Here is a 24,351-nt window from a genome sequence, read left to right on the forward strand (position 1 = left end):
CATTTGCACAGCTTCACATGCACATCAATACGAATATGAATGTGCACCACAGGTACAGAACAGCATTTTCTTTTTGTGGTGGAAAGAGCACAGGTCACACCAAACATACTCCTACATCCCTATTAGCATTCAAACTCGTAAAACTCAACACACACTCAATGGCAGCTCCTCTCAATGTTGTGATGATGGCGACTGAGGAAGGTCACAATGATGTGATGAAGAAGAGGCACTACTAGTGAAGATATGAAGACACCAGAGTTTAGCTTTTTGCTCCCTGTGCTGTACCTACTGCAACAAGAACATCTGCCTTATCGTCTTCTTTCTGCCCCGCTGAGAGCATTTGATGTTTTGCATGTGGAAAAAGCAAGAGGAGCACGTTTCTAGAACACCACCATGGCGTAGATTTTGCATTTCGGGCATCTTCTTTTACCTTTTAAGAGCCAAAGAGATGTTTTTTTTCTCTCTCTAAATATTCAACATCTTCTTCACTTAGACACGGTGAATAAGCGTAGTGTGTCTCAGAATTAGGGAACTAAGGCTTTACTGTGATGGGGCGGTATAGCGTAGCACTACTGTACCAAAAGAAGCTGCAGAAAGTTCTAAAAGGAGAAATCCACACTCAGTTCTCTCAATTCAGCCGTCACAATTTGTTTTGTCTTTGTCGAGCACAAAGTGATGCTGAATGCATTTCAGGAATAAGATGTTACTTAGAGACAGAAAAAAGGGATTTTTTGCACTATCTTGAAAGTCTTTTCTGTCTGACTGTGGAAAGTTGGTGGGTCTATTATTCTAAGGACGTCGACATATGATCAGTTTCAGAGCTGCTGTGTTTCAGTCACACTTTGCCACAGGACTGCCTGTCTCAAGGTTTCATACACCAGTTATGTAGTTTATCATAGACAGAGCTGATTAATTCAGCAATTTTCCAAAAAGTATTGACATTTGTTTTACAATTCAACAAAACGTTTATACTTTAAAGCTCCTGTATGGAACTTTTTGTTTGCATTAATATTGCCACAAACCTATGCTGCACCCGTTTCTTTGTACAATACTTTGAGCAGCAGCTTGCAGTGAGCACAACTCATACCACAGATCATATGTTTGGAGCCTTAAGGACACCGACACCTGATGTTTCCTGTAAAATTGTCCTCAAATATTCAACATTTTTGCTGTATCTGATGAAATTGTTAAGATTTTACAACAAGAGACCCCAAAATGCAAAGAGCATCACTTGTAGCTGGAGTGTTTTAGGGTGTTATTGTTTCCACTGAGAATGAGAATCTCACCTTCATATCAGGTGTGCTATTAGGATACAATCCACTGTTCCTACATGGATCTGTTTTACTAAGTGTACATTTTCAGTGTGAGGATGTTGTTTAGTAAATATACACCTCCCTTGTGCGTTGACCTTTGATATTAAAAGGTCAATGCACACTAATCATGTTGTTATTTTTTCACATCTCAGCTGCTGTTTTGTCTTTTAATAAAGTGTAGGTACAGGCTGGTTTGGTCCGGTACGGACTTTCAGTGTTTCATTCTCTGAGACGATGCTACAGGCTAACTCGCTCGCTTGCGCTGTCGAGGCTGTGGTGATACAATGTTTGTGCTTTCCGTAGGCAGCCTTGGACCACCTCATCACTGACTCCATTTTTGCATAATTTCTTTCCTCACAACGCTCCTCCTTTGGCTCATTTTTTCTCTCTCTCTCTCTCTCTTCTTTCTGAGCAGACCACAGTTCCAGTACTTTATCGTCCTTTGCTTTCTTGTTTGTCAGAAGTGTTAATTTTTTCAGTTTGTCTTTTTTTTTTTAATTGAATCTGTAGATATATCTGTCCTTCATGCAGAATTATGTTATGATACAGTGTACTGTACAGGGCTGTGGTTGAAGGCAGGGTGGGGTTATTCCAGGTAGATGTCCTCTGTGGGGCACGAGAACTCCACAAACTCTTTGTAGTAAATCTGGAACGCTTTCCTGAAAGACATAAACACATGTACATCCGTCATTTAAAGATCATACTGAAAGCATAAAAGAAAAGAAAACTCATGATCCTTGTGTTTTGTTCATCCTTAACAAGTTCAAGTTAAACTGAATAACCAACAGTAGAACCTGATCCGGTCACTACGACAACAAAGAAACAAATGAATTACTAATTGTTTAGTAAGCATTCAGAATCTGTGGTTATCAGGGTTTTTCAGATTACACGACCTGAATGATTCTGGTTTGCAGTGTGGTGAAAGTAACCAAGACTCTCAAGTTGAGGAACTATTCAAATTTAATAAATAAAAATGATAACTAGAGTGGATGTTTGAGAGTCAAAATAAGGATGCTCCTTGGGGGTTGGTGGCGCAGTGGTTAGTGCGCGCGCCCCATGTGTGGAGGCTTTGGTCCTGCAAGCGGGCGGCCCGGGTTCCTGACTTTAAAGGAAAATAATGCAATATCCTCAAAGTAAGTTAAGAAAGCCAGGAAGAAAGCAGTGATCTTCGACCAGATCAGCTCACATAATGCACTAAAATCAACCCACTAAAAAGCCTAATGGGAGCATGTACTGTATGCCTCTATATTTTTCAGCAGAGATTAAATTAATGCACAAACCTGCTCCCTATGAAGCATGAAGTCTATGATCTCTAACACAAGGAAGTTCAACTCACCCTACTGACTCTGCTAAAGGTTTGGTGGAGTCTTCAGACACAAACACATGGCAGGCAAATCTCTGGTCTGCTGGATGCTTTGTAATGAAACCAAAATATCTGCAGAGACGACACAGAAAGAAAGATGAGATACTCTGAAGACAGAAATATGTTTTTTTCACTGAATACTTCTTTTCTATTGTATAATAATACAGTCAGTTAATTCGTATTAAAGATGAGTCCATAGCTTTTTTTTAAACAAAAAATATAGACTTATGCAAAATAATGCCACTCAATCATCACTTCTGGGACTCCATACATGTGTGGTGTGATTTTGTTTGGTTTTGGTTTGGCTCTGAACGGGGAGCTGATATGCTTCCCCCGGCCAATGACAGCGAGCAGATGAATTTAGAGGTGGATACAATTCAGCGACTGAACGCGATTCAAACCAGCGAATATAACAGACGTGGACGTAGCAGCAAAGAAGAGAAAATGAATGCATAGAGGCAAAACGCACGTTCCAAAGCGGGGATGAACCTTGTGTTGGCTTTTTAGTACGGACGCGGAGTTGGTCTGCTTTCTGTTTGAAAGGCAGGTGAGAAACAATGGTGGTTGGCTTGTAGTAGCATGCAGTAGTGAGTGCTTCTGGGGGGGGATGAGCTCAGGAGGAGGGGCTCAATTTGAATGTTTTATTCAAACGAACTCTGCCTTTAAACAGTTAGCAGTCAAAAGGTCAGAATTGGGAACGTTTAAGTCATTTCTAGCAACACCTTGTGGTCAGTTACTGTTTGTTCCCTCATCCTAGATAAAAAGAAAAATACATTTTGTGTGTGTCTGTTTTCACTTACTTGCTGTTTTTGGGGTGATATCCGCAGAAAGAGACGTTCTTTAGCTGGAAGAAGTGATTGCACTCGTTGCTCTGAGAGGAAAACAAAAAGCAAAAGTTACAGGCAGCCGGTTGTAACAGCCAAAAAAGGTCCAGCCAACACTGCTTGAAGAAAACTCTCTCTGCATGCAGTACCTAATATGCCACCACATGAGGGCCACATGCCTCACATCTTTTGTAGGATTCTGACACACAGAGAGGCTCTTATTTGACAAAACCTCATGAAGATGCACTGAATTTTATTTTACACAAGACTTCCTTTCTGTCACATAACAGAGACAGAGAGATGGTAAGAGTCTCACTCTGTCACAGGCGTAATAATCCTCCTGAACTGCGAGCTTGATGCCTTTCACACTGATCTCAAGGATGCAGGAGGAAGGCGGGTTGTACTTCACCGTCATTCTTCTGTTGGTGGCAATCTGGGAAAACAAACATGAAGTTGTAAAAAAATATTCTGAACAAATGATGTTTTACATTTAACTTCTATGAATGATAATACGACAGTCAAAGGAAAAGTTCTTAATCTTGACAACATTAAAAATGTGATTCTTGAACTCTTGTCAATTCAATGTTTGGAAACTTAACACAAAGCAATTCTGATAATCAATAGAGAGAGCGATAGATTGATACTATATTTACTTAAAATGCACTTTAATGATACTTAATGATTGTTTATTAGAATTGGCTGAGGTGGACCTAGGTGGCTAAAATGAAGAAATATTGTAAAGTCAATTTCACACAAAGTCTTTTTGCATCTGTGGCAGTAACTTTAGCATTGTTCTCATAGTCTGTAAATATTAACGGATGAAGCTTAAGTAATGTCAGCCAGCTGTTACTGCAGGGGGTTTTGGAGTCCCATGGGCAGCAAGTCACCATGCTGGAAATGCTGTCTCAGCCTAACTTTCAGTCAATGTAACGACAGGATGAGAGCTGGAGCTGACCCACCTGTAAATCAGGTCAGCCACACGCCTTACTGTGAATAATTCATCAAATCAAAACTGATGAGTTATCATAAAATTCACCCACCATACAGTGTGAGCCGATCGACACATGAGCTAATCAGACCCATTTTTTAAAATTGTACCAGGCTGTAAACATGTTAACTTCTGCTGTAGAAACTGGCTTTTTTTAAATGGGTGTGTATGTGACTTCTGGTGCTTCTGCAGTCAGCCTCTAGTGGACACTCGAGGACCTGCACTTCCACATTGGCTTCATTTTTCAACACCGGAGGTTGCGGCTTGAGTGCAATGCTTGAGACACTCAAACACACATGCAAACATGCAGAAATGTGCACTTTGTACTGTACCTTCTGCATAGCTGCACACAGAACATCGTTTCCTTTGTGGAAGGGCACTTGAACTGAGCCCAGGAACTTCAGCCTGTATCTGTCCATCCACTCGCTGCTTTTCACTTCTTAAAAAGAGAGAGGCAAACATGGAATTAGAGGAAACACCCAGGACATAATAATCAGAGGCAACAAGAAAGATAACAGGGATACAAGGCATTCATTAAGATACTATAATCCAGGTGGGATTTTATTAGCATCATAATGGAGACATTAAACAACATTTTTTTTTAATTTGTTTTCCACACCAACATGCAAACAATAAGTACAAAATTGTTTTGGTTAAGGGGACGACTGATCAGTAATTGGCACACCCACCCACCCCCCCATACTGTCATCTATAACTGTGGATACTTACAGCATGTGACACACTGTTATGGCTTTGCCTTCGTTCTCATATTCATCATTACATATTTGCACCCTTGTCAACAGCAGCAGCAGAAGAAAAGATTTATCAGATGGGTATATAGCTCCCAATGTAGCATGGAGCTACATAATCCCAAAAAGAGCTCCCATCCAAAAACATCCCAGTGTTTGTAAGAGGTGGTCTGTTTTACCTATCTGAGTCTCTGTGTTAGTGGGTTCCTCCACACTGTAATCTTTGTGACATTAAAATTTAAATCAAGTCGTAATCCTCAACCAGGACACACAAAAAAATGTTCTTATGTAATCTGAAATATATTTTCTAAGATTACTTAATTAAATTAAAGGTATATATCATGTCAGAAAGTTGAGAAAAGTCCTGTCAATGTATTCTTAATTTCTTAATCAGGAGGTGAAAACCAAAACTAATTAATCCTTTTAACCAAAACTAAGAAGGAAATACTCACATATCAAGATTTTTCAATTTAATATCTTCTGCACAATAGCTGATGATACATTTTTTGTTGATTTACTTATCAATAAATTAGCTATTGCATCATATGAATCTGGACAAACAGTTTATATCAGTTGAATACGGACACTCATCTCTCGCTGTTTATCCTGCTTGCTGCTGTTTTACTCCATGACCTCTCTCTCTTTTGTCTCTTTGTTAGAAAAACTCTCCTGAATATGAATCACTTCTAAATTTAGATTGCTTTCAGCTTCACTTGCGTGCAGCGACTCAAAGAAGCACGAGTGTAATAGTGTATCACGGCTGCAGAAACCTAAAAATTTAAAGTAAGCTGGCTGGAATAATATCTTAAACCCCGAGTCGGAGCCTGCAGGTGGAGGCTGGGGTAGTGGGGGGGGGGGGGGGGGGGGAATTGAGAGTGTAAGTGCAGCACTGTTACGAGACAGGAAAGCAATGACAGAGCAGAGGGAGACACCTTGAATCGTGTAGCTTAACGAGACAACCAAATCTAGATGATGTGGTGTGATAGGAGTGAGAATTTCAAGTGAGCATCAGTACACTGTCAAATTCAAGTTTTACATTTTCAAAGAAAAATTACTTAGAAATGAAGCCTTGGGTATCCCGACTTGTACAGTTTGTTCACACTTCCAGGCAGTGTTTCAGTCCAAAGTCCAAAGTCAGTATTTCAGCATCACATTTATGTTGATCACTGTGATAGTGTCGGTACCTTTTTCGCTGTCGGAGTCTTTGGCCACCTCTATAGCGTAGTAAGCTGGGAAGATGCCGCGGGCGCCGGTCCGCATGTTGTAGCCCTCGTACCAGTAATCCTCTGACTGCACCTCCACCAGCAGCGGATCATCCACCTCCAGCTCCAGCTCATCGTCATGTCGAGGGACGAACCTGAAGACACACATGTGGTTATGTAGAGGATCGGAGGCACCTTACAGGCTTTTATTTTCCTTTATTTTATTTTGATGTTGTCTCATGTCTGTATGTTGGATTTATTTTCAGGACACTTTAGTGTGTGTTCCTGACCCTTTTGGTCCCTGTGTACTTGAAGTAATTGGTGGCATGTGTCTTCACAGAGGAGACAACTGCAGTCAGCTTTGATGCACATTTATTCCAGTGTAAAAACCTACTGACTGACCGTCTATTGCTTCAGGTCCCAACGGTTTAACTCTGAACTTGGAAAATCCACATTCAGCTTTTTCGCTCCAAAAATGTGGAATAACTGACAACCCACTCTCAAGATGGACCCTCTTGTGTCTCTGGGACAAATTCAGACAGACTTCACTAAAGTGTGCAACTTTTTTTTTTTTTTTACCAAGAATCTTCCTTTTCTTTGTTGATTTATTTGGGCTTTTTTTTTTGTATCTCGATGTCTTCGATGTAAATGAGAAGAACCTCAATGATTTGAGGCTTTAATAGGAGGTCTGAAATGAAATCTCATGGCAAAGCAAAGACTCATCTAAACATGGCTCAAAATTCTCATCACGTTTTATTTTTTATTTTACTGCCTATTCACCGCGGTATGGCAAAAATACTGCTAGCCTGAAGCATGTGGGGTTGCTTACATTGGTCACAAAAAATGTAAACCTTTTCAGAAATATAACTGATAACTGATAATGGCACAATGATACAACCTAGCTAATAAACCTAACAGTGGCATGTCAGTTGTACTAACGGCCAAAGAGGCACCATACAATTATATTCTATAGAAGTATTAGATTATAAATGCAGTTTTCAAATGCCGTTCGAGTTAAAGAAACACTTCAACAAGCTGTGCGCCGTCAGCTTTGCATGTCCTGCTCCGTCACATGATTCCAGCTCACTGTGCAGAGATGCTGCTTTCTACATGACTGCGTTGCTGTTATTTTTGTCCCCCCCCCCCCCCCCCTCCCTCCTCTGTGCATTTAACAGCCGGAGGTCTTCATCAGCAGCTGGAACTGCACGCTGCCAGCTGGAGTGTGAATGTTACCATGGAAATAGGAAGAAATGGAGCATTTTTCTGCTTCAAAAGATAACTTAGAAAAAAAAAAGGGCTAGTGTAGATGAGCTATGATAAAGGTGACCACATCTTGAAATGAGGCTTATGTTTGACTAGAGGAATCAAGGGACAGGAGTGTACTGACACAGACTGATTGATTGATGCTCAGTGTAGCACTTAAAAATGAACAAGAGATGGAAGTCAAAGCTAAGCAGCCATGATCGTTGACCTGACAGCAAACCAACAAGAACTCCGATTTTTATAAGAGAAAACTGAACTTAGATGAACAAAATAGCAATCATGTATTTTCCCTTTTTTTTTTTTATAAAGATTATTTTTTTAGTTACTCCATTGCCACTCCCACCCTCTGGAACTCAAACCCAAAAAAACATCAGAGACTCCCCGTCACTCTCCACCTTCAAGAAATCCCTAAAACCTCACCTCTTCAACATCGCCTACAACCACTAACGAACTCTGTTCTTATCCTCCTTCTCTTAAGACTATTTCTTCATTGTTTTGTTTTCTTGTTCTTTGTTAAGCTTCTTTAAGTAGTCAGAAAAGTCCAATGCATTATTATTATTATTATTCTTATTTCCAGACAGCATGTGTTGAGACATTTTTTTGCATATTCAGTAAGAACTGATGAACCCAGACGTTGGACTGGTGATGATGATGTTGATGTTGATGATGATAGAGGTGGTGGAGCTCTTTTTACCTGTACACAGCTCTGTGGCTCTGATCCCTCTCCTCTCCGTTTATGACACATGAGTACAAGCCGAAGGACTCTGCACCTTGAAAAAGAAAAGGGGCAGTTCCATGTTACACAGTGTAAAAGAAGATGAATGAATTTGCTTTATACAGCAACAAACCTCTTTCCTAAACAAACAGTGAACACACTTAGTGTCCGTTTAGTTTACTCTATAGCAGATGCATTCATCAGGAGCTATGAATCACACCTTAATTAGGCGTATCACACATGAGCATTGTGTATTTTTACCTGCATTCCCCTGAGTTATCTGTTATCCCCGCCTGCACGGCTCAGATAAACTAATGAGTCTGTTAAACACATGGACGACTTCCAACTGGACTTCAAGGTCTATTAAGAGGAAATGACCACACATACATTACAGAGGGATCTCTTACTCTCTGTCTGTGTCTTGTTTATGATTCTTTTTTCAGCCACATTACTGCTGACTGCTTTATTTACACATACAAACGCATCATAATGAGGGTCAACGTCTTACCAAAGATGTGTACTATTTTTCCCTCCCAAGGTTTAAATCAGTCTAATGAAGGTAAATACTTCACTCCTCCGTTGACTCATTCTTTCTTGTTCAATGGGAGACCAAAAAAGAAATAAAGTTTGGAAACCAGGAGCAGGCTATCAAAGCACTGGAGATGACCTGAAACCTATCATGACTCAGCAGTAATTTCTGCAGCACAAATATTGCTCAAATTGCTTAAAATCTCTCAGATTTCAATCTACTATCGATCACAAATAAACCGTTCAAAATGTCAGGGCTCCAAGAGGTCAATTTCTGAAGATACTGAAGGCCCAACAAGGACAAAAAACATCAAATTCACATCAAAGGGTCAAAATGTTGATACAATTCCAAACATTTTAGCCCTCATCTTTTACAGAACTTAAATGTGTTTGTTAATTCGTACATGAATTTGGTTTGATTGGGGCGCAGATGGTCTAGTGGTTAGGTCACATCCCATGTATATCCCTCCAAATGGGCAGCCCAGGTGAGTGAGTCCGGCCTGTGGCTCCTTTTCCATATGTCATTCCCCACTCTCTCTCTCCATGGTTTCCTTCTCTATCCACTGTCTCACTGTCTCCCCCCCCCCACCCAAAAAAAAGGAAAAAACATTAAAAAAAATACATAGTTTGATCAAATCTCAAACTTAAACATGAACTAACGTTGTTTTTGAAGCATGCAATTAGGTCTGCAAAACTGAGGGGAAAGAGAGTCTGGAGACAAATCCAGGAAGCTGCAGAGTGTTTTTGGCTGAGTGCCCCCCCCCCACCCTGCAGGGCATCAGAATATCCAGCTGTGTTTCTGCATTCAGCGTGCTCGCTGTCAGAGCGCTGATAACGATATCAACAAAGCAGCAAACACTGCAGCTTTTACTTCAAAGATTTAAAAGCTGAGCTGGGTAACACTGGCTAAATTAGTTTGACTTCTTAGTAGTTCACATTCTCTAAAAGGGTACAACAACAACAACAAAAAAAAGTGCAAAGCGTTTGTCCTCTGTCATCATTTTCTTTCATTTTCAGCTTTCTAAGTGAAATGTACGTGTCACACTATGGAGAGTTACATGATGAGAGTGATGACCTGAACTGAAAGAGAATATTCCAGCTCTGGACTCTCTGTAGCTTTGCTTAATCAGCCACATTACTTTAAGCCTTTTGCACCACGCTGCCAATTGAACTGGACAGCAATGGCTGCTGTGTCACTCCATGTTTCTGGAGTATCACACAGAAGAGCAGCCTGCCCTGCAGCTCTGACGTTTTGTCCTGCTGTTTCAAACACCAAACACGTCTTGCATTCGGGGATATACTTTTTATATGTGAGCTATCTGTTAAATTGATCATGGACTTAGAAATCTTAACTTGGAAAATGTGCCTCCATTATTTCTGTGCATTATGAATGACAAATGAATTACAACAAATCCACAAGATAGAATCTCCTATCTCTTCTAGAGGAAATGTTTACAAACAATTTGACCTCCATGTGCAGTTAAACTTTAAAGGTCACATATTCGCCTCCTTTTCAACCCGTTTAAATAAAGTCTCAGAGCTCCCCAAAACACGTCTTTGAAGGTTCTTCCTATAAATCCACTCTGATCCTGTATTTGATCATGCCTATAAACCCCTCTATTTCAGCCCTGCTCAGAACAGGCTGTTTCTGTGTCTGTAGCTTTAAATGCAAATGAGCTGTGTCTGACCACGCCCCCTCTCTGGAAGGGCTTTGGTGGCATGGGCATTTTTGCAACATTGTTCACAGTGAGAAGGCAGACTCAGAGGGCAGAACAAACACCTCGCTTCAATGCATACTTCTAAATGCGTACTTTTCAAATGCAACATCAAACAAAACTTCAAAATAGAACTTCAGTGCTCCAGTGAATGAATGAAATGCATGTTTGGTAAATGTCAAAGTACTGCATATGTGTTGTAATCATGGCAGAGACTTACTGGAAGAGCGAGAACGCCCGTTCATGAACACGTTGAGGAACTTCTTGGAGAAGTGCAGGTCCACCTCTGGAGTCGAGTCCTCTGACAGACACGCCGTGGCCTCTCTCCTCACTCCTCCTATCCGAGAGCTGTCCTCCTCCTCATCCTCCTCGTCCTCTTCCTCCTCCTCCTCCTCCTCCCCCTCCTCCTCGTACTCCTCCCCGATGGCCGACTCGTAGGGAGACGAGACGCAGTTGTCATAAACGGTAGCCGAGTCACTGTCGTCACTGTAGCCTTGGTAACACTGCCGGAGGCTGACCAGTTCCAACTGAGCGTGCTCGTCCACCACCAGCGTGTATTTGACTGAGTCATAGGAGAGCCCGCTGGCCTCCGAGCTCATAGAAGTCCTCAGAGGGGCGCCTCTGCCTCCGACGCCATCCCCCTTTCCTCCACCCTTCCTCATCTTTACATCCATTATTATCCTGTCCACATCCTCGTCCTCCTCCCCGCAGTAGCTGTCATCTGTAGCATCCACGTACTCCACTGACGACCCGCCTCTTAGCATGACCCCGGCCCCTGTTCCCGCACCCTTCAGGCTGAGGTCCAGTGCGAGGGAGGAGCGAGACATGCTGGGCGGCGTGATGAGGGACTCTACACAGGAAGCATAAGAAGGCGGGGGGACGTAGACCTCGTCCTCCTCAAAGATGGAGGGGTTTGTCCGGTCTGGGAGGGGCTGGTAAGGAGGCGGGCCCTCTGTGTCGGAGCTGATGGACATGCGTCCCTGCTCGGTCTGCTGTGAGAGGAAAGGTCGGTCCTGTGAGTTGGAGGGTTCAAGGGGGTCGGCAGAGCGCTGCACAGGAGTCAGATAGATCTCCTCTGTGGGCTCTAAATGAACGTCCGTGTGGTAGCGGATCCTCTCGCGGTGGTTTCCACCTCCATCCGCCTTCCCCGCCGGGTAAAGAGGAGCTGGCGTATAGTTCTGCGGTGGAGGTGGAGCGGGGGGCTTCTCGGAAACCTTTGAGCGCGTGGCAGCCGCTGTGGAGGATCCGTGCGAGTGTCCAGATGTGTGGCTGTGCCTGCAGGGGGCGTCGGTGGAGGTCCCCCTGTCTTTGGTCTGCGCTCCCCCACCCTGCACCTTGTCCTCGTCGCTCAGACAGCTGTGCTCACGAGGAGGCGTGAGCTCACCTGGAGGGAGAGCAGACGCAAACAGCAACATGCAGACGGCCACGGAGACACACACGCAGACACACAAGCACGCACAAAAGCCAGAAAGCAGCAGAGAGTAAATATACACCATGCAGAATTGAAGACACGACCGGCACACAAATGCAGACGCAGATGTGAAGGCAGACATGTCAGCGAATGAGTAGACGGATAAATGAAAGCGCCAAACAGGAAGAGAGGAGAGAAGCAGCGGTTAGGTAACGGATGTCAGGATTACACAGCTAAATCCCCGTGACTCATCACAATCCCAGTGCAGCCAGGAGAAGGTAGATGCTGTGTTACGTCATAATCCATGGCCAGGACATCCAAGGATAATATTCTCGCCGTCAATAAAGCAGCATGAGATCAGGAGTCACAAGACATGTGAGGTCTAAGATGATATTAAACATACTTAAGGAACCACGGAAAGTCTCTATGGTTACATCGCCCATTGATGCTACTCTTTGGACTCCCTCTTCCATCCACAAACTTCAACTGGTGAAGAACTCTGCTGCTCACATCATCTCCAGAGAACCCCCACCATTAAGCCCCGTTTCCACCAAGCGGTCAGACTCAGGTCGGCTCGGTAACATTTATTGGCGTTTCCGCCGTCAAAAGTTGGGAATGGTAACAAAATTAGGGATCCATACCCTCCTTCTTTTTTGGTACCTTTCTGTTTGGGTGCCAAGGGTACCGATCAATGATCCCTTGTTTATTGTGTCCCGTTCTTCTTCTTCATTGAACTTAATTAATAGCAAGTTACACTGTGTTGGGCTGCTAACCCTTTTTCCTAGCTGATGCGCCTATCTGAACCAAGCGGGACCGCTTGGTGGAAACGGGGTTAATCACATCACTCCTGTCTCCTTCAGCAGCTGCCCTGGCTCCCGGTTAAATATCGCTTCGATTTCAAGATTCTGCTCCTCACCTTTAAGGCCACACCCAGCTTTCTAAACTCCTGCGCATCAACACATTCACCCACACTCTCAGGTCTTCTTCCATTCAACTCACTGCACCGCCCACCCGCCTGACCGCCACCATGGGGCCCAGAGACCTTCAGCAGATCCTCATAAAGGTCTTGCATGGAGGGACAGAGATAGCAGGCTAGGAAGCTATTTTCATGCTTCTTAGTGTTTCTTCATTTATTCTTTATTTTGTTGTTCTCGGCTCTGTAACTCTGACAGATCAACTTGTTTTATCATTTGTACGATTGGAACCTGAGCACTTTTACCCATGTACCGTGCATTTGCACTTACGTATTGTCTGTGTTGTATTAAGTGACTCTCCCTGCCACCAAATTTACCTTCAGGTACAAATAAAGTAACCTGAACCTGGTCCTGAACATTGACTCTCTCTCCATTCCAACTCGCACACATCTTTCTAAATTGCCATATTCAGTCTGATCATCATCCATCTTGTCTCACAATGATTTTATAAACTGCAAATGTGTCTTTTTAATGATAGTTTTATTGATTTCTTGTTGATAACCTTACTGCTTTGTAAGGTTACCTTGAGTGTTTTAAAAGATTATTTATATCTATATCATTATTATATTATCAGATAAGCAGCTACTGAAAAATGCCCTCTGATAAAAAAAAAAATAATCCCCTCTCAGCTTTTCTCTGTTACATAAAAATATTTGTCCGATTTGTCCAAAGTGCCGATGTTCTAATCTCTGACCGGGACAGACACATTGTTATCTGGGCATGATGTAATCTGTTATGTGTGACATAATGCCGTGTCAGAAGGTCAATCATCTTTTTTTTTCTCCTTCTTTCCAGACTTCAATTTAATTTGATTTTCTTTCCAAGAAATCTTAAGAGATTGCATAAAGAGATTGTCTTAACAATCCTCCTTAAGAGCAGAGCGTACTCTCACAAGTCTCTAATCAAGTAAAATACGTCTGATCAGTTCATGTACAGAAACGGTGTAAGGAGGGAATACGGTATCCTAATGAAACATACATTATTGGTATCCCTCTATTGATTTGGTAAAAAAACAAATGCCTCTTTCTGTTTCTCCACTCTTTGCTGGATGCTATAAAACAGTGGGATTGCTTTTTTATAAACTCCCTTTAGAGCTTTTCTTGCTCTGAAGGGAGAATATGTGATTTTTCACACTTAAATGTAGCAGAAATCAAGTATATCCTCTGAAAATAACTGTGAATCACGACTGTCTACAATGAGTGTGACACCCGAGTCCCGCTGTCTGTGATGCTTTCCGAGCTGTATCTACACCATGTTTACAAGTGTTTATCCCCTTGCTTATAAAAGTTTTTTAATTGAGGGAGAAAGGAAGAATAACTATTGCACTCATTTATATGAATGTCACATAAGCTGGTTTTAGTTCACAGTCATTTCATGTAAATTTACATGCAGTGTGAAGATACTGGCAAAAAGATTAACATTAGCATGCTAACACAACAATGCAGCGCGAGTTGTTTTGGTTTCATGCTGGTGCTCAAGGGTGCTCATCTACTGGATCAAAAAGTCGTATATTCTTCCTTTAAAGAAAATGTTGCTAGTTTGTATTTATTGAACATCACTGCACATCACCATTTGGTTTTCTAGATATTTCTAGAAGGGCCTCAGTGCCTTTCTGTACGGCTTGTATAGGTGTGAACAGTTTAGATAGTAGTTTATCTGAATCCGAAATGTTCAGGCTCAAATCTAAAGGCGACAGTGATTTTGCTGTCTGTACTCCTCGACTTTTGAACGACCTCGCTGGATTCGGGGCGCGCAGAATCAGAAACTTCTTTTAAATCACTTCTGAAAACACTTTTTTTTAACAGACTCGCTGATGTTCTCGTTTGCTTTCACAGTACAGAAAGAGATATCAATATTCATTTGAGTCTGTTTCATAACCAGCTAAAATCTCCTGACAGGACCTGTGGCCCCTTTCCCACATGTCATTCCCCCCTCTCTCTCTCTCATTTCTGACTCTATCCACTTTCCTATCTCTAAATAAAGGTATGAAAAGCCCAAAAATAAACCTCTAAAAAATATTCTAATTTTAGTTTAGCACTGTCCTTAATTTAATCGTATTTGATGTGAACACAATACTAGAAATGAGGTAACCACCTGATAATAATGCATGAAATAGTTCTGCCAACAAGGCATGAATGAAGCAGAACAAGGAAGCTGATTAATCCTGATTTTAAAGGTTTTACTCTCAGTGGGTTTTTTAATATGACTGAGACAACATTTAATGTTCTGCAACAGTTTCCCGTCATGTCGGAGAGGTGTTGGCAGTGAGTTTGGTTATTCTCGCCTCACATGGTGGTCTGAAAAGAGCTGTAGCAATGAGCTATGACAGCTCCCAGCTAGCTAAAGCCTTGAGCTGGCTAACACACACACACATACACACACACACTCACACGCACACACACACAGTTTATAACACTGCCTTAGTTAGCTACAATTAGCGGAGTAAAGCTAATCTGAGCCTTAACTATGTCCTCTGAGGATCAGACCGACCCACAGCCTGCCAGACTTAATGCAAATCACCAGTGAATTCAGCTGCTGTGTGAGTAACATGAGTGTGAATAACACCTTAGAGCTTTTCTAGTTAACATGAACAACATTAGAACATTCAGACAGTTTTCTGGCAAAAATCTACACATTCAAAATTGAAGAAGATCTGATGGGAAAGATAGAACGCCTCACCTGTTTTAAGAGGAGAGGACGACCCCGACACCTTCTCCTGCCAACTGTATTTCTTCCCAAAGGAGTTATTGTTCAATGTGTCCTGTGGAGAAGAGGGAAGAAAAAGAGGAAGAGGAAAAAGAAGGAAGTGATGAGAAAGAAAAATAGATGGAGAGCAGAAAAAAAAAGAGGAAAGGCAGGAGGAAAGAGGAAAGAGCGAGGTTTGGTCACAGAGTTCCGAATCCAGACACTCGATAAACACAACTTTTGTCTCTCTCTCTCCCTCTCTCTCTCCCTCTCTTTTGCTCACTTCTCACACACACACACAAAGCTTTTATTCTGTTGAATGAGCAGGGAATCTTTTGTCTGTGCTCCGTGATGTGCATTTAAAGGGAACCAGACCTTTTACCAAAGCTACCAGGAACACAACACACACACACACACACACACACAACCAGTGTGAGTCTCTTTGGGATGTTTCGAGGGACTCTAGAAACCATGATACTTCTCAAAGACCTGTTTCTTTCTCCTTCTTTCAAATTCTAGTTAATAGGTCAATTCACCCCACAATCACAAAAAGCATTCCCCTCTTTTCACAACTTTTCTCATCAGTAGTTTGTCTATCCTTTTCTGAATTTTATAAAAACGAATCAGAAAGTAAAAAGGTTGAAGTATATTCACAAACAATTAATCAAGAATAGAAAAAAATTGCTGTCAAGTAGATTGATGAAAAAAAAGGAACAGGGGATGTGGTTTATATTCAGTGATTTCACTGTTGAGTCTGGTACAATCACAAGCCCCTTTCAGGCTGCCCTGATATTTCCACCCCTGTGACGTTTAGCCTTCGATCTTAATGTTGCTGAGGCGTAATAGGGGGACGACATGATCCCCCCTCTGCACCTTTTTCGGAGGTAGTAACAGAGGCGAGACGGTTGCAGCAGAGCCAGCGGGGGAGTGCAGTGCTGTGTGTGCCTGCATGTCTGACTGTGAGACTATGTGGCGCTCCCACAGTGCCGTGCTTCCACAACGCCGTGATATTGGGTTTCAGCGTTGCAGAATTAATATCAATGTACAAAGACATGATGATCGCTAAGCTTAGTTAGTTAAGGCGCTTTTGCCAAAAAAGCAGTCTGAAAAGGGATAAAGACTGTATAATAAAAAGGATGACACGGCAGCCCCCCAAAAGTGAAGCCAAAACATTTAGAACTCCCCATGGCTGCAATGTTCTGGAGCTCATGACCACCTGCCTCGAACAATAAAATGCACACCAGCTATTTTTTCAAACATGTTTTCTGTCATTTAATGCTGATTCATGCTCGATTTTTCATAATTCTGAGTTTAGTATTAATTAGTGACTTGATGATATAAAAAGGACTAAAAGGCCATGATTGTTAGGTTGACAAATGGATCTCTTTTATAGAACAGTGTGCATTCAAAATGGATCTCTTTTATAGTACAGTGTGCATTCAAAACGGTATGCAAGGATCAGTGTGAACGTGTAGTGACACAAGAGTCAAGGATTCAAAGATTGATCCAAAGGCAACCAGACTTAGTTGAAGCTCCTGAAAGATTGTTCAAGTTCTTCTTCTAAGTCCAGTTGGCGGTTTGGATCATCCTTTGGTTTACCATGACCTGGACGACTGAGAACTGTGAGTGCCTCGCTTCAAACGGACACAACAATCTGTTCTGCTGTGGACTCTGCCGACCTCAGGGACCTTTGCTCTTTTTGTTGTGATGAATGTGTGTTTTGGTTAGCAGAAGGTGCTTGACATAAATCCTGTGGCTTAACCAGGTGATCCCAACTGCACAGGCTCTGGCTCCAGAATACGTCACCCGCACAAGATGTCAGAGCCTGTCACAGGGGGTATTTGGATTTTTGTAGAACGGGTTAGTCTGAGACCCTTTACATACAGTCAGTAGTCATTCTGACAACACCCAATAAGACATCAGACATTACACATAGCTGTGTTCATATGTTAGTTTTAATACACAAACTAATTCTATCTAAAGCAGCTATCATCGATATTTTGATAATATTGTATTCAATGAAAATTAAAAAAAAGCATAGTTCAGATGTCTGGCCCACAGCCTTTTGTTGTGTGGAATCACTGTCACTGCTTTTGTTTATTTATTTTTGGCCACACACAGCAGGTGTTGATTTAGCAGCACAAACACTAAAAACCTGCTGAACAATATACTTGGTCAGCCACACACAGTTAGCCTCATGAGGCAACATTCAGAAGTTAAAGAGGTAGATGCTATAGATTGAGCCAATATATAGGTAGATGCAATACCACGACACTATTACAGGTCACCTCGCTGTGGATTAGGAGCAGAAACACAAAGAGAAAGAGAGAGAGAAGAGTGAGATTCTAACTGATAGAAAGAGAGCTGGAAACTCCTGTGACGGCAACTTGTCATCCAAAATAAGATCACATCGTCCTCCTCTGTCCACCCACCAACCGTGACTCACTTCCCATCTACGTGTACCAGGCAGACACACACACACACACACACACGAACACTGTTGTCATGGTAACGGGTGAATCAGCAAGGGAGAGATAGCAGCATTGATCTGAGGAGCTCTGAGTTTTGTTTATCCACATTAATAAAAGTTAACTCTCAGATTTAGTGTGACTGTGTGCCATTAAGACTACTTGATGTTTTTTGAAGCTCCTGCGAGAATGGTCACATTCTTGTTTTTATGTCCTTTGCTGGACAGCTTTTAAAAACATTTCACCACACCTTGTACTATGAATAACTGTGTATGTGACCTAAACATGTGAATTTGAATTTGTAACCAATCATGTACCCAAACTTTTTTATTTTGACAGAAATGATGGTTAAACAAAAAATATATATATTATCAAACTTGGAGTAATCTGGAGGGTTTATTTTCTAGTTAGATGATTCTGAGTAATAAAAAACACATTTGTTCAATGCCACTTTTAACAAATGTCTTGGTATGGTCTTTACTGCTGTGAGTCGTTATATTTGGGTGTATCATACAGTATAGTGCTTTCACACTTGCAGAAAACTCCTGTAGAACTCCTGATATTTGCCCGAGGAGCTGTATGAGTGAACGCAAACAGACACATTTTTTTGCTCTGACTTCACCCGGAGTTTCTCCTGCCAGACCCCTAGCATTTTTTCCACGTCGGAGTGAGCCGATATGAGAACGCCGCAGGATATTATCCGGAGAATTCACCTCGAGCCAATAGGAGAGGGTGGTGACATTTATATCCTGTGACTGCTGCACAGTGCATAGTGTGTATGTACACGGCCGTTACAATCTCTGTGCACATGATTAAATGACTACATTACGTTTCCTCCTCTTTTGTTATTTAAATGCAGTTCTAACACACAGCTTAAAGATGCACTACTGCCCCCATCTGGTGGTTCTGGTGTTCTGCATTATGAACAGGCACTGGGTAAAAGATAACAGTCACATGAACACATCCATTTTTTTAAAATAAATAAATGTATTTTCAAATACTGTAACATCATGAGTCGTCCACGTTACCTCCTTCATTCTTGAACACACACGATGGGAACATGCACTTGAACATAAGGAGTGTCCGTGTCGCCAGGTGAGAGATTAGAACTTGACACAGATTAAGAAGGAGGAATCCCTCCTGAGGTGGACGTCTGTCTGTCCGTCTGTCTGTTGATGTGTTTTAATCAAAGAGCGTCAGAGGAGACCATCTGTGAAATAAAACCTGTCGTTGTTCTTGCGAAGAGTTCATTATATCATAGTTGTCGGCTTTATTTACAAGACGAAAAGTAATTTTCTCTTCAAGTACCTGCAGTCAGTTCATCTTATTTACTCCTATTCTAAAGAAACAAAAAGTATTCTTACACAAGATCCTACCTTGTATCCCTCACAAATAAAACACTACATATTGGATCTAAAACAAAATGTAGGTTTTGTCAAATTCCTGATCAACGCCCACAACTTCTTTTGTTGAACTACAAAACTCTTGTCACTCACAGCCACATGATGCAAAGCTAAAGGTATACTTTGCATTTTTACAAATTCACTGTCCTGGAAAATTCCCCCTGTGTCTCTCAGGAAATTAATGCTGCTGAAATTTAAATTTGTGTGATGCGCCTGACTAAACCTCAGACATCACTGTCAGGTGGAGCTGGAAGAGCTGCTCTATAGTATCAATTATGAGTGTCCTGAAGAATAAAATCAACATTAAAACATGTTTTTAATGTAAATTGATTGTGAATATTTTGCATATCTTCACATGGAATAGTGGCTCTTTGCGAGTGTAGTTAGAGCGATTCAATCCTTTTTTTCTGCTTGTGTTAGAAATCCATGGAGAAGGGTTAACAAGGCAGACTCATTTCTGCAGACACACCTGAAGAAGCACAACACCAAGAAGTACATATATATATATAATGCTACATTTGACATCAGTGTCTTTGTCAAAAGTTCTTTGTTATGTTGTTTCAACTTCATTTTTCTAGACTTACAAATTCTCTTTGTTCATGTCATCCGCAGCAGAGACACCTTTTAAAGAAGCAAAAGGGGTTTCCAAAGTGCAACCTGGGATAATGTAGGAAAGCATTAGATGAGAAGAGAAGGCAGATCCAACAAAAAGCAATCCGAAGGAAGAATGTGCAACATTTGACACATAAATCAAGTATATCCTCTTTAAATGTCTCACTTTACTGTCTACAATGAGTGAGAAGCTCGAGTCCTGTGTGGTTATTGTAGAAAGTGAAGCTACGAGCTAACTAAAGTGTGCTAACATTAGCATGCTAACACAACAATGCAGGCCACAGGCAATTGCAGCTCGAGCCAAGGTCAATTTTGTCCGCCGCTTGCGCTTAACTCCTTTGTGTCAACCTGAGTGGAGTAGGATTGGAGGTGTGTTGCTGGAGGAGAGCGGAGGCTTCAGAATAGTGGAGGTGTCACCAAACATCAGTTTGTTTTGGTTTTATGCTGGTGCTCAAGGAAAGAAATCTACTGGATTAAAAAGTTGCACATTCTTGCTATAAAGCAACACTCAGTGTTTTGCCATGATGTGAGGCATTTACATTAGACCTAATTCGATTAATTATATTTGATGTACAGTGTTTCCCCTAGGTTTACAGCGTTGGGGGGGGGATACACCGACACGCCGACACAAACACTTGAAGGAATCTTGGTGTTCATGCGTTACTTTTAATGACAGCTGTCCTTTTCTATCGGAAAGGTATCCTTAAATGACTTCTTTCCCTGATTTCTGACTCTATCCACTATCCTATCCCTACAATAAAAAGGTACAAAAAGCCCCCCAAAAAATCTTAAAAAAAAATATATATATATATATTTTTTTTTTTACTTGACCTGTCAAGAGGGGGGGGGGGGGGGCTGATATATTGGTAGGGGAAACACTGATGTAAATGCACTAAACGCTGCAATTTGGTCTGAAGAGCAATCCGATGTATCTGTTCCCATCTATCTGCTTTCAAGAAGACTGTTTACAATCCCCACAGGTTCTCATTGTATACATTATCAACCTGTAAATAAAGTGTTTTTTTTCTTTAACATTCCTGAATGAAATTTAGAAATAACAATCTCAGTAAGTTTGATATTTATGGCACTTCATTAATACGAACATTCAGATATAATCTGCAAATATGTAGAGATCCATCAGAGGAATTCGAAATTTGCAGCTGATGGATGTCATGTTAATGAGATGTGCTTCACAGTTCATGAAAAGGCCACTTACAGGAAACACTCAACCATTCAGCAAATCATATTTTACTCTGTTTTTTTCCAGATACTGAGTGAACAAAGTTAACAATGACCCAGGAGACAGGAAGACTTTCCAAGAATGGATACGTTTCAGAGCAATTATTTCCTTTACACTTTCCAGTTCTGACAGCTCAAACACACACACACACACACACACACACACACACACACACACACACACACACACACACACACACACACATCCACACACATACACAGTGAAAAAAGCACAGCAGCAAGAACGGTAGGCTTGTTTCCGCCTGATGGAAACTGGGAAAAGAACAAAGCCCAGACAAACACAGAGCTGCTTGGTTGGTCATGTCTACAGGCTGCACTGTGGGGGAGTGTGTGCATGTTAGAGTGACTCACTAGCGTATACATTTCTTTATACATTGCATAACAACAGTATCACAATATGTACATGTCTACAGATAACGACAGCTATTATAGAGCAGATTTTCTGTAAAGGTATTACACATGTGAGTATGAATAACACATGCAAATAAAAAACAATCAATGACTGAATCCTGCACTTACTCTGTCATCACTCCATTAGTGGATATGCATGGGATCCTGTCTGTGCATGTGTGTATTTCAGCCTATGTATGTAACATGTTCAACCACAGAGTGTAAATTTGAATTTCCCCTCACAACATTAATAAAGTATATTGTCTTCTTCTACAAATAATCATTCTGTGATTTAAGAGTATTTGGAAGTAGGAACTTTAGTCACAGGTCGACGAGTAGATCGGACAGGTTGGCAGCTGGCAGGCAGCTTTGTATTAGTATTGATTAGTCGGTCATATTAGTGTCAACCAGTGTCGACAAAGTTCCCGATCTTGAATCAGTAATCTGATGTGTCTGTGAAATGACTTCATTTATTCTCCTGGACTAATTAGCAATGGTTTGTATAAACTGAGATGTCTAGGTAATGAGGAATGAGTCACCCAAGTGTTGAACTGATTAAATTTCCACCAACTCTGAAGCTCTTAAGAACATTTTAGCCTCTTTCAGACTCATATTTTGAAAAGAGCCTGTCTCTGTCCAAGCTTGAGAAGGGGCAGGGTAGTTATTTGTATGTGTTTCATATATATATATATATATATATATATATATATATATATATATATAGATAGATATGCTATGCTAAGCTAACCAAAGCGCCCAACTTAAAGGAATTTATAGCCAAATATTCCCCTCAAAGTTCACTCTGTTTTATCTTATTTACTGATTAGCAGTAAACATCTGTTTGATAAAAATAATGCGGAAAAATCGACTTTACAACAACAGGACCAAACACAAGAGAGACAATGTTAGCAACTAGCTTGAGCTGAGATGGGAATATCTGGCCACTCAACAGTGAGATTATTTTTGATATTTCCTTGAATTAAAGCCAATTTTAAACAATATAAACACAGATAACAGACATTACCTAGGGTAGAAAAAGTTACTGTAACTTTTGTAACCTAGCGACAATAAGCGCTGACGACAAGCCCTCTGAAATGGAGGTCGTTGGCCCTGCCGGCGCAAAAAGCGGCGCAAAAAGCACAGTCAGCGCAAAAAGGGCTGTGTAACCATTTTATGTAACTAATACAACAAAACTCCGTCCCTTACCAAAGCATTAATTTTACCCTCACTGGTTAGCTTTTCCCTTAGCTAACCAAGTAGCTAATGTGCCTAAACGTGACAAAATCTTAGCGTTAGCTTTTTTTTTTTCCAACTGTGATTTCTAATGGGGATCAAAGGCTACACTCCTGCCAATTGGGAGATTAGAAAATGATTGTATGTGTCGTTCAAGAATGCAGTTACAAATGATGTATCTTGGTTTTTAATTTGGCGGACAGGGTGGACACTCGAGATCAAAAGACGGTCATCATTAGTCATGACTACACTGTCACAGCCTCACCCAAACACACACGGTCATGTTTGGATGTCTATATGTGAGAGGACATTCATCGACACGGTAATTTCTCTATCTTTGTACTTTAACCTATTTCTAATCTTTATCCTTAAACTAATCCATAACACGGCACATACACATAACATCATGTCTTGCTCTTGCGGTTTATCTGAAAATCAGTCCTCACAAAGACTGAAATACAAGAACACACACACAGTCACGAGCTCAAGCAGCATTCAAACACAAACAGAGATGGGCACCGAGGAAGAAAAAATCACTGTCTCTCTGTGAGTCGGGACAATTACAGGCATTGTTCAGGTCCGTAAACACATCCTGTCTGAGAACCAATTGTTGTGAATCCAATGTTGATGTCACGTACAATCTCTTTGATTTCCGTTTTTAAATGTCACACATGTGAGAGGATGATCAGAAAGACACTCACACACTCACAGTGAGAAGAGAAAAATCTTTACCTCAACTCCTGCTGCTGATCAATATGATCAATACTCTGTCATCTAATACAAACAGTCTGAGTGAGTGTGTGGATAAGGTTAATTTATTCTCTACCTGTGTACGCGGCACGATCGAGATGAGGTTAAGGGTTGTGGGTCTCTTGGGCCGGTAGGTATCCATGGTAACAGGTGCTGCCTGGTCCTTGGTGAGTGGCTGGGGTGTGATGGCAGACGCCTTCAAGGACTCCTTCTCACCGCGGTATCCGTCAGCACCGTCGATGAGTTCCAAGTGCAACATCTCCGCCTGGAGCTGGCCAACAGCACCCAGTTCCGCCCTCCCCGACATGCTATTGGTTCCTCGCCTCACATGGCCCTGCGGGGATTGGTGGAAACACGCTGTCAGTCGTGTGAAAGAAAGAGGGAGAGATGCAGACACAGAGAGAGGTGGAGAGAGAGAGAGTGTGGATGGGGATGAGGAGACTGAGCCGGCCAATTACAAGCTGCTCTGTCTCCAGCCTGTAACACTATCACTGCCGACGCTGAG

The 24,351-nt window shown here is 41.6% G+C and overlaps 1 protein-coding gene across 3 annotated transcripts in view; it reads right to left on the bottom strand.

The window, feature by feature from the left end:
- Positions 1 to 945: 945 nt before the first annotated feature.
- mapk8ip1b (mitogen-activated protein kinase 8 interacting protein 1b) overlaps positions 946 to 24,351 on the bottom strand; it is a 51,956-nt gene continuing 28,550 nt past the window's right edge. For all 3 annotated transcript variants that reach the window (XM_061061820.1, XM_061061910.1, XM_061061995.1), the window contains exons 3-12: positions 23,923 to 24,180; positions 15,725 to 15,806; positions 10,881 to 12,044; positions 8,397 to 8,472; positions 6,422 to 6,594; positions 4,821 to 4,927; positions 3,817 to 3,933; positions 3,477 to 3,547; positions 2,650 to 2,748; positions 946 to 1,972 (exon numbers count right to left, since the gene is read on the bottom strand). In XM_061061820.1, the coding sequence (XP_060917803.1) occupies positions 1,900 to 1,972; positions 2,650 to 2,748; positions 3,477 to 3,547; positions 3,817 to 3,933; positions 4,821 to 4,927; positions 6,422 to 6,594; positions 8,397 to 8,472; positions 10,881 to 12,044; positions 15,725 to 15,806; positions 23,923 to 24,180 (2,220 nt within the window). In that variant the 3' untranslated portion in view covers positions 946 to 1,899. The remainder of the gene's footprint in view (positions 1,973 to 2,649; positions 2,749 to 3,476; positions 3,548 to 3,816; positions 3,934 to 4,820; positions 4,928 to 6,421; positions 6,595 to 8,396; positions 8,473 to 10,880; positions 12,045 to 15,724; positions 15,807 to 23,922; positions 24,181 to 24,351) is intronic.

The sequence above is a fragment of the Labrus mixtus genome, chromosome 1 (genome assembly GCF_963584025.1).
Source record: "Labrus mixtus chromosome 1, fLabMix1.1, whole genome shotgun sequence".
NCBI lineage: Eukaryota > Metazoa > Chordata > Actinopteri > Labriformes > Labridae > Labrus > Labrus mixtus.